This window comes from Echinops telfairi, unplaced genomic scaffold (assembly GCF_000313985.2).
Source record: "Echinops telfairi isolate 266 unplaced genomic scaffold, ASM31398v2 ScPeMD7_23;HRSCAF=83, whole genome shotgun sequence".
NCBI classification, from domain to species: Eukaryota; Metazoa; Chordata; class Mammalia; order Afrosoricida; family Tenrecidae; genus Echinops; species Echinops telfairi.
The window spans coordinates 10,021,066-10,031,959 of record NW_022103920.1 but is presented as its reverse complement, the minus strand read 5'-3'; the positions used below and the strand labels follow the sequence as shown (position 1 = coordinate 10,031,959).

Here is a 10,894-nt window from a genome sequence, read left to right as displayed (position 1 = left end):
TTTACTCATCGCTCTAGTCTTTGAATTTTCCACCATGTGCATGCTGGTCATCAGCATTCCACTGCCACGACGCTTCTGCAAATAACCCAGCCTCTTCCAAACTAAACCAGAGCAGCAGCCCTCACACTGTCCTCCGACTCCCCTGGATCCAAGAAACACTTCGACTCACTTTCCTCCGGAATGCACTTTGGAAGTGGCTCTAGAAAACACTGGGGAACACAGGACGGCTGACCTATTTATGGACAGAGGTGAGTCAGAAGGCACGGTGAGGTGGGAATCCCCCATTTAAGTGTATAAAAGACGCAGACGCCAATTTGGAAGGCCCCAAGTATTTTGGTAAGGAGCCTCAGAGCTGATCCTGGTCTACTCATATTTTATTATCTGTTTCTCCTGTATGCAGGGTCTGCTGTATTGTAATTTACTCTCGATAGAGCGGGATAAGACCCAAAATTTGGGCCAACATTATTTGAACTTATCATACATGTTTTCTCTCAGCCAGTAATTATATTTCATTGATAAAAAAGATCTGGAGGAAAATATGGTGTGGCTGAGGTAGCTCTGGGTGGCACAGTCGTTGAAGCACTGAGACCCATTCTGTCCGAGGTTCAGACCCACCAGCTGTTCTGTAGGACAAAGACCTGGTGCAGAGTTTCCATGAAGGGGACAGCATTGGAAACCCTGTGGGGCAGGTCTACTGTCTTATCAAATCCCCGGGCTATCGGATGTTGCTGGCCGAGAGATCTCACTTTGGGAATCACTTGTCTTGTACCGAGAGGAAAGAGCTATCTTTGGCATGTGGTTATGGTGGGCTGCCTGAAGGGCATGGCAGCTGTCCAGCCAGGACGGAGTTTGTCACTCTCTCCAAACGCTTTCTCCAGACGCCTGCCTTCCATTTAGACACTGCCGCACTTCCGCTGCCGCATGCAGGGACTCCGTTTGCATTCAGGGCACATTTAACAGGGGTGAAACAATTTCTGTGTAGACCGGTTGGAATGCTTAAGGCAAGAGCTCCGTTACTTGACCAACTTCCCTTTTCTGTATTTTAGCATCTGTACATAAATTTGTCATTAGCGGGCCACTTCTAAAAGTCAACCATACCTTATGGTGTCAGTACAATGACAAAGCTAATTTTATATGTAGTCTTGTTTTGAAGCTCAGAGAGACCTCATGTTCTAGTCAGAACACCAGTCTTGGCAAGAACACCCTTAAAAAAAGTGTTGACAGCCCCAGGGAGGTCTGCCTGAGGTGGAGAGGAGTGGAACCCAGCACACTCAAGGATCAGAGGCTGGCAGCGACCCTGTTTTCGGTGCCACCACTAAGCCCTGATGACTGGGGCTGGTTTAAGGATAACTTGTCACTAAGCCAGGAGGGTTACTGAACACCTTCTTACTGCAAAGCACAGCCCTCCAGCAAGCAGTTTTATATCAACTAAATCACTGACAAAAATTCATTTTCTTTCCATTCCTCCCCCGCCTCGGAAAAGAAAAGACTAGTTACAAGTTGGAGCCACTCCAAGTTCTGGGCCAGCTGTGGAAAGCCTGGGCCGGCGGACGACCGTGCACAGTGGCGGAGGAGAAAGACCACCACGGACGGCACTAGCTGTAGCACAATTCAAGTTTATTCCATTTGTTCTTGCAACACAAAACTGAAATACAGTATTATTTAGCATTCGGATGTACAGGAGCTAGTAGTAGGATAATAGAAGAATTCCAATGGTGTCAAAAGTATTACAGGGCGGGGGGAAAAGGAACCCAAAACATACCAAGATGCACTAAGCACTACGTCTCCTCCCATCACTGCCTAGAAAGATGTGATTGTTTCTCCATTGACAACGTAGAACCAGGACCATCTGAAGTCTCTGAAACTCTGCATGCAAAACACTGCAACTGCTCATGTGGGAAGGCTCTCCCCAGCCGCTTCTCTACATGACCACGTGGGCTGCGCTGCAGGCGAGACGCAGCTGGCCAGTTCAAAGTTTGTCGTCATCAAGAAAACAAACTCAAATAGGGATACTCAGCTTTAAAATTCACTATCTGGGGAAATGCAAATCAAGGGCTTACCTGCTCGGGGCTTCCACCCCTCAGCGCCCTGCGACCCCAGGGCCCCAACAGGCCAGCCACCTGCGTGTCCTGGGAGAAGTCATGGCTACAAGCAAGTGACTGGATAGAAAACTAGAGAATGAACATGCAAGGTGTTGCTGCCAGGTTTGGGGTCAACTTTCATGGAGAACAAAACGGACTTGACCTTTCCTAATGCACAAAGCACCCAAAAAGCAGGTGTGGTTTTAGCTCCTTTTACTCAAAATATGAACAATATAAGTGTTGTGAATGTCTCTGCCAAGTGGTTGAGAAATACATTATAAATAACCTAGTTTTCAAAAAAGAGAGAGAAAATGGTCAACCACCTTGGTCAGTCTAGTCTACTCTACGCGTCTATGTTATTTTCTCAAGCAAGGCTCCAGAAGGAGGGGCTTACACCATGGCGGAGAGCCAGGAGGAAAGGTGAACCAGCCTCTGCGTGGGGCACAGCCTCGGGGAAAGTGGGCAGGAGCCCAGGGCGCTCGCAGCTTGGGCGGGGGAGCAGGCCAGGGGCAGTGATGGCGGAGGACGAGGCCCTCTCTGCACCGCCAATTCCAAGAAAAGGTGTTGAACGTGCAGGTGGAGGTTGTGTAGGGGTCAAGGTTAAGCTACTTCTACATTGTATTGTTAGACCAAGAGGCAAAATCCAAATTACCACAGCCCCTGCTGCACAGCCTTGGTATTCCAGACGGACCGAGGGCCTTCCACTGTCTAAGGGGCGGTCTCAGGGGCATCATGGAGCAAAACCAAACCCATTGCCGTTGAGTTGATCCCTTACTCCAACTCGAACCGGCTCCTCTGGGCAGCAGAAGGCGCAGAATGTAAGAAAGCCGTTAGCTACTCTGCCGTTTGGTGATTGTTTCCTCAGAGTCAGGGGGATCATAAGGTCAGGGCAGTTAAGTGAAAAAGCCACGGGGTAAAAAAGGTTCCTGGAGAACACAAGCACACGCACACTCACGCACACACGCTCACTCTCTCTCACAGCCAACCGTCCCATCAGCCACTGGCAACTACCAGCTGCCTTCCCAGGCTGACTGCTCTCGCTCACCACCAAACCCTGCGTGCGGCAGGACGCTCCTGTGCTGCTAACACGCACCCTCATCTTCCTCATCATCCGCGCCACATACAATCCCTCTCCCACCCGCCCACCCCACCCCCTTAAAAATTTGAGGTACATTCAATTATTGCATGACGACTGGCTAGGCACCCCCCTGCTGGCCTCAGGAGGCTCCGGCAGGGGCGGGGAAAGCATCGGGCATGTCGTCATGGGCTCTGCAGCTTGTGGGAGGAAGATGCGGAGAAGTGTCCCAGGAATTTCTGCAAGAACACCACTTTAGGGCACTGTATTCTTAAGAGAATACAACGGGAAGGTGTCACACTGTCTGCAGTACATGCTTTTTAAAAGAAACAAGAACACAGTATGCAGGTGGGTTGGCAGATGCTCCGGGGAGCCCCGCAACCAGGCAGGGAGACCTGGTTAAGAGGCATCATTTTAGGGTGGGGTCCAATGTGTCCCAGCGGTCAGGCTGAGCCCAGTGATAGCTTTGGTGCACAGCGTGTTCAGCATCCAAGCCGGCTCTGAGAGCCACCACACCCAGTGAGCTCGGCCCCTCAGAGCAAATGCAGGGCCCACGGGCACTCAGACAACGGCTCCCTTCCTGTGTGACACCAAGAAGCTATGTCTGCGGCTCTTTCTGAAGACCCTTTACTGCCAGCAGCAGTCTGAAGGGCTGTCAGGGTTACCCCAACGCCTGTGCCTGGACAGCGAGCTCCCCAGCCTGGAATGGTTTCCCTGCAGACTGCGGACATGGACGGCTTTGATAAGTGACCAGAGTCGGCTGGACCTAAGGACACGCATGATCCTGGGGGAGGGGGAGGAGGAAGTGATCTGAAGCAGTCTTCAGCCAGGTTGGGGGTAGGAGGGTGGGGGCCCTCCTCACCTGACTGAGCCTACAGTCCTGGGGGGGAGGCCTGGTCACCACTGCGCTGGCGGTCCCCAGTGGTGTGCACCCTTAAGGCAGAAGGCTAGAGTGGGTTGCAATCCCAGCACCCAAGGTTTACCCCCCCAAAGCCATGCCTATTTGCACAGGGCGTAGACCCCTACCACTGTGAGCCAGGGAGCCAGGAGGGTCCCGGGTGAGTGGCCTAGCTTGTCTTTGCTCCCCTGGGGGCTGGCTGGGGGCATTAGAGGAGACAGAAGGGGCAGGCTGGATCAGGAATCCTGGTCAGGGCCCCGCCTGCCGCCGCAGGCCCTTTGGTTCCCCCGGGAGGCTGACTGGTTTGGAATGTCCTTCTTCCTCCCCCTGTGGAGAGTGTTTAGTGAAGAAGCTGGAGCTGGCAGAGAGAGAGTGACAGACAGACAGGAGCAGTGTGAGGCCACAGGGTCGTCCTTGTCCTTCAGGACCGCCAGTCCAGGCCCGTCACTGCAGCAGCGCCCGGATGGCCTGGTTGTCAGTGGCTTCGAGGGCTGTGAGCCCGTCGGGGCCCTTCACAGTCTTGTCAGCGCCCTGGGAGGAGAGGAGAGAGCCGTTAGCACACACCCGCGTACATGGCTTAGGCCACAATTCCTTGATGAATGGAACCCATTCTACCGAAGGAAAAAGACAAAGCCCGGAAGGCTGTGGCCGGGCTGTGGGAATGACACCATTTTCTGAGGGTGCGCACGTGTGCCCCAACATTGCAAGCTCTGACTGGTGCACCCGTTTGTTTCCCCAGGCCAACGAACCAATCCAAGGAATATAGCTTTCCCCCATCTGTCATGTAAACTGGGAAGAAACATCACACTTGCTAAAAATATTTTGCGATAATAATGTTGACAAAAAGATTTTTTCCTTCTCCCGCCACTCTGTAGGAAGTGTCTGACTGCACCCATAACCCCAGAGCTCACACCACCCCTCCCTTCTAGTGTGGACAGGCTTTCCAAGAGCATGCACCCGGCCCCAGCACAGGGCCCCCACGCCCAGACTGCCCGTGCTGCCTTGTACCATTTTTCGGGAACAGGATGTGCCCCTCAGTGGCTAGTCATGTCCCGGTTCTTCTTTTCTAGAATGCACAGGGCGAGGGTGCAGGAATCATCTCCTTGGAAGCAACTCACCGTCTTGTCCCAGCACCCAGCCAAGTGCCTGGGGCAGCAGGGGCTCCAACATTCAAGCCAGCTAGGTTTTGCTCCCCTTCCAGGCTGTGCCCCTCTAACTCCCAGCGACAGACAGCCACATTCCCCACCTGAGATGATACCACCCTTGTGGTAGTTAGGTTCTGTGTCAGATGGCTGGGTCAGGATGCTCAGTGGTTTGGTGGTTGAGGACCCCATGATATGACCTAACACAATGTAATCAATTTCCATAACGGGATCTGCTGAGTAGCCAAGCAGTTGTTAAGAAGATTCGAGTGCAGAGCAAGGCCTTACTAAATCGCAGCTCTCGTGTAAGTTAAAGGACATTTCCTCTGGAGTATGGCCGACTTCCTATGTTAGTGGACACTACAGGAGACCTGCTTGGTTTTTTGTTGTTGCTGAGTCTGGATGCTGCATGTCTCATCAACCTCAGTTCTTTGGACTTGAGCCAGCAGCCTGCCATACTGCCCGCTGACCCAGGATTCATCCACCTCTGCAGCCTGATGTCTTCCTACAGATCTTGGCTTCGCCTGCCCATGAAGCTGGGAGAGCAGGAGACCCCTCTAATACTTGGCCATTTTCTTGGTCTATGTTTTTTTTGCCACTGGTGTTCCTTCTCTAAAGGACCCAGCACCCATCAGCCTCTCCCCCAGCAAACGCCCTGCCATGGGGTCAATTCTGTCCCCACGGGACAGAGCAGAACTGCTCCATAGGTTTTCAGGGCCGTAAGTCTTTATGGAAACAGACTGCCACATCTCTCTCCCTCTGAGGGCTGGTGGGTTCAAACTGCTGACCTTTTGGTTAGCAGCTACACACTTAACTTCTGCTCACAGAATGAAGTCTAAAGCTGTATAAAATGGGGCTTTAGAGTCCAATGCTACTCTAACGCATCTGTCTCTCCTCCCAAGAGTCTTTCGATGTTCAAGTCCTATGGAATTTCTCAGACCCCAGTACTGGCCAGGCACATACATGCCTGTGTCATTCTGGGCTCTGTGGAACACCTTACCCTTTCTCTGCGGCACACCCATTCATTCAACGAATATCATCAATGAATATTTGATGTGTCCACATTGTGTAGGGAAGGCTGCAGCCAAAGAAAGGGGCCACAGGTCCTGGTGGGGAACACATTGTAGAAAGAGGCATGCACAGGGGCCACGGCAGGGTGGGATGTAGAAGGTGGAACAGGGAGAAGTCTTTCCTGATGAGTAGACAAGCACTGGTTGCCTTTTAGCAACCAGAGTTCGTCTCCCTTCTCTTGATAACAGCATACCAATTTCATGAGGAGGAGTTACTTTTCTCTACTGGGGCATCCTGGGGCCTAAAATCCCACCAAGGGTCCGGGACTGGCCTGACTATAGGCGAGGCCCCATGGGCGTGCACTCCTGGGTTTGACTTCTTGGATGGAGAGAAGAGAACGAGTTCAAGCTCATCGACTCCCACTGCGAGATGACAGGTTCCTGCTACCCAGAGGCTCATACATCCTTGGTTTGCTTGTAGGCCAGCTTTCTGTTCTACTTGTTAGTGCCGATTTCTGTTACTTACAAACCCAAAATCCTAGCCTCGCTGTCCCCAATGAATTTATTCAACCATTCTCTTTTTCTAATGACAACACAAACTCAACACAACACAGAGTCAAGAAACACATTCGTTCCACCCCAGATGTAAGTGGTGTGAACTTGGGTGGTTTCTTCTCCGTGTGCCAACCACCAGAGAGCCTTTTAGAGTGCGGTCGGTGACCAAGCGCTCCTGGAGGGTGGCGGGGTTGCTACGAGCAAGTGGGGTGGCCCCAGTAGTGGCCATGGTCATTCCAGGGGTGGGGTCACAGCTCTAAGGCACTCCATGTACTGATACTCAGAACTCATAATTTTAGAGATTTTAGTACTATTTGTGGTACAATACAGAATATTTCCTTAAAAAATTGATGTCATTCTCTTTCAGCTTTTAAATACATTTTAATATAGCCCAGAAAGATAAGATACACAGGCCAGAAACAAGAACATAATCTTTCTTTGATTTGTTAATTTATCTACTTCCTACTTCAGATAGTCTTATCTGCTTTGTACCATCAGCTTGCAATATGTACGATCAGGCCAGGAAAATTGGACGTAGTGTTTTGTGAATGACACCCCTAAACTGGTAATAAAGTTTATCTGACATTATCTTGACCCAAAATGGCTTTCCTCTGGGGGTGACCATGCTGATGCTGATCTTTGTTATAGGGGCCAATTGTCAGAATAGCAGCTGCTTGGTTTCAATGCAAAATGTGCAAAATCAATGCAAAAATTAGCACTTCAATATAGGACCAAGCATATGGTATGCCAGATACCATTAATATTCGACAGTCTACAATAATGATTGAACTAAATATACTGTTTCCACTTATAATCTAAGATTAAAGCTGTTTTATAATGGTTTTAAACTTTCTTTCAATTTCTGGGTGATGTGGTTTTCATCATCCTGGAGTATCCGGTCTTCTATTCCGTGTGTTTTAAAGAGTTTCTATTTTTCCCCAGGAGGCTGTGTGGTCATCTTTAAATAGCAGCATATACAGGTAGGAACCCTGGGGGCACAATGGATTAAGCACCAGGATGCGAACTACCAGTAGGTCAAACCCACTGGCCATTCATTCCAGAGAAGAAAGCTGAAGCTGCCTGTTCCTGGGAGGGGCACAGCTCCCGGATCCCTCGGGTCAGCTCCAGTCTGTCCTACAACCCCAGATGCCTGTCCTGTAAGCACTTACCAGGAGAAGCTGCAACCTTTCAATAAGTCTGCACTTGTGCAGCTGCCAGGGCACTGAGTGACCTGTATCACTGGGGGTGTGGTGGTGCCAAAACAAAGCGTGCTCTAGATTCCACCCTCGTGGTGAGGGGGCCGGTTTGCTGGAAATGCAGCCATGCTCACTTGCTGAATTGTCAATGGTGCCTTTGGAACGGCAATGGCAGTTTCAAGGTAGAGGCCAGACGGCTGGCAAAGTTTGGACTACCTACCATCACGTCTGTAAGAAGGGGCTTCCTGAGCCCCTCGCTTTTTGCTGTCAGTGCTGTCGAGACGGTTCCGACTCACAGTGACGGCACGTGCAACAGAAAGAAACACTGCACGCACGCATGGACTCATCCGTTAAAAATAACTTTCCTCTCACTGTTGGCCACCATGGGACACGATGGCGGGTCGGCAGGTCCCAGTCTTCTGTGGAAGGCCTTGTCCCTGCACTGCTCGTGTCTGCCAAATCCCTACCACAAGCCCTCCTTTACCCACAGGAATGCCGCAGCTTCTCACAGCCGTCAGAATCAGTCGTCTGAAAGGGACTGAACCTCCCAAGGCAGAGAACTGTCTCGGCTACAGAGGAGGTGAAAACACCTGCGGACCCAGGGGCGATAAGCTAAAGGAGATTAATATGCACAGCATGCTCAGCACATACTAGGTTTTCTGTAAATGCTAAGGTGCCTCTTTTTCTATAAAGAATTAAAATCTCTCCTTGTTTCATAACCTTCTCACCTTTCATTGCATTAAGTTGAAATCAAACAACAACAAAAACTTAACAAGCAAGTAATACGCATATTACAATTAAGGATTTCCAAAAGAGCACAATTCAATATCCCAAACAAATCTGGCTAGTAAAACTGCAATAACAAAAGCACACACCCCCTCCTTTGGGGAAAGCAGCTCTCTTCTCCGCTGTGTCCAGTCAGGCCCAACAGCCCCTTCCTTCTTCCCTTGAAGACAACAGTTGTTCAATGTGCTGGGTATGAGGGGTCATCCAAAACCAAGGCACAGGCTTAAAGAGCCCACGGGTGCAAGGAAACGGAAGAGCAAACTAGTGAAGCGTCAGGCAACTCACCTCCCAACCAAGCATCTGTAATGGCGCCGATAAGAGAGGACCGTCCAGGGCATTCTTTCTGGGGTAACACACCAGTCTGATACGGAATATTTGTTCGGAACCCTACAACCACCAGGACCGAATGCCTTTGAGGGCTGCAGTGCCAGGCTTTGGGCCCTTCCTAGCACCCAAGAACATGCCTCTGACCCGCATGCCGGTGAGTGGACGACCAAGGCCCGGGACTGAGGCATGTCCCCCAGGGCTTTCCTCCCAGCTCTCCCCTCCTGCGACGTGATCAAGGAGACAGGCCTCACACCAGAACCAGAAGGCGGCTGACGCTGTCACAGAGCCGCCTCAGTGACTTCAAGGATAAGCCCCCAAGCCATCAGAATGAGGGAGATGCAGAGCTATTAATTTCCAGAAGCTGGAAAAGCTGACACCCCACCCCCCGCCATGTGACGTCACTAGGGGGGCTTCCAAGCTGGGTGACGGGCTCAGAGATGAGATCAGAGGCGTGAAGTCCATGCTGAGGGCTTGTAAGCCCAGCCCAGCGTCTTCTCCACCCTGAACTGCCAACAGTGTGAGCACAGGCCACCTGGAGACTTCCACCGGGAGACTGTCCCTCCTCTTACGTTACTGCACTTGCCGCCAATGCAGAACCAACAGGTGCTGAGCCCACAGCCACACAGTGAGGGACTGGCACTCAGCCTCACCTTTGACAGGAGCAGTTTCACACAGGAAATGTGGCCCTCGTAGACGGCAGACAGAAGAGGAGTGATATGATGCTTATCTGGAGCCTGGGGGGAGGGGGAGAGACAGACCCTGATTAATCACCTCAGTAGGGGACGCTTGCTAGTCTTTATCTTTCTATGCATCCCGAGGCCACTACAGGGTCTGGTCTGAGGTGTAGGCAGCGGCAGGGCCCCAGAGAGAACCCTGGCCTGGTGCTGTGCTGTGTAACTACTTATTTAGCAGCTCTCAACCTCCAGGAATTTCCTGTCTAAAAGCCTATGAGGTCCAGGCAGAGGACGGGAAAAACTCTGTCACACAGGCCAGCGGAGGGTGTGCCCAGATGGGAAAGCATCACTTCCCTTGCTGCCCAGGTGGCTTAAACCATCTTCCCCAGACCCTCAAACGTGGACGCTACACAAGGCTCTGACAGGAGCTATGAGCTCTGACCACACACCAGCTGGCCAGCTGAGAATGGCCATGTGCAGAGAGAGGCCTAGGCTCGGGTTGAGGACCTTGATCTGCACCTACAGAGCATGCGGGCCTCGCCCGAGTCAGCCCGGAGAAACCCCAATCCAGGGGCCCACCCGACCCTTCAGTCTGGCCAGCTAAAAGCAGAGTGTCTTCATCCTGCTGGCTTTCCGTCAACCCGACTGCATGCATTTAGGTTCTTTCACCAGCGTTCCTTCTGTCCAAAGTCTGTGTCCTTGGGTGACTTTTAAAGTCTGAGCTCTGTGCTGTTAAGGCCCAGCAGCCCTGAGACAATCAGATGGCACCCTTTGTTGTCCATGCCTTTACTGAGACACAATTCCCGCACGGCCTGCCCATGTCACACACTCAGGGATGAGCAGGCATCCCTTCAAGAGGAGACCTGGCCTTCAACTGTCACTGCCCCTCCCTCCACAGAGGGCCCCCGCCCACACCGTGTGCTTCTTGTTCTGTACCATGTTTTCAGTGGGCACGGAGTAATCACGTGCATCACCACTTCCGTTTTATGGCTGCATAGTGCTTTCTTGTAAGGCATTCTCCACATGGCGACCTACTTATCAGCCAAAGGGTATTAGACTCTTTCTGCCTTTTGGCTCTCCAGAACAGTGCTGTCCTAAACCACACAAACGGGTTATTGTGTAGACATAGCCTCCTCCTTTTTTAACTTCT

At 51.5% G+C, this 10,894-nt stretch overlaps 1 protein-coding gene across 1 annotated transcript in view; it reads right to left on the bottom strand.

Moving 5' to 3' along the window:
• Positions 1-3,230: 3,230 nt before the first annotated feature.
• Positions 3,231-10,894, bottom strand: part of MTPN (myotrophin) — a 10,693-nt gene continuing 3,029 nt past the window's right edge. The window contains exons 3-4 of the mRNA XM_004707901.2: positions 9,721-9,804; positions 3,231-4,585 (exon numbers count right to left, since the gene is read on the bottom strand). Coding sequence (XP_004707958.1) covers positions 4,499-4,585; positions 9,721-9,804 — 171 coding nt within the window. The 3' untranslated portion in view covers positions 3,231-4,498. The remainder of the gene's footprint in view (positions 4,586-9,720; positions 9,805-10,894) is intronic.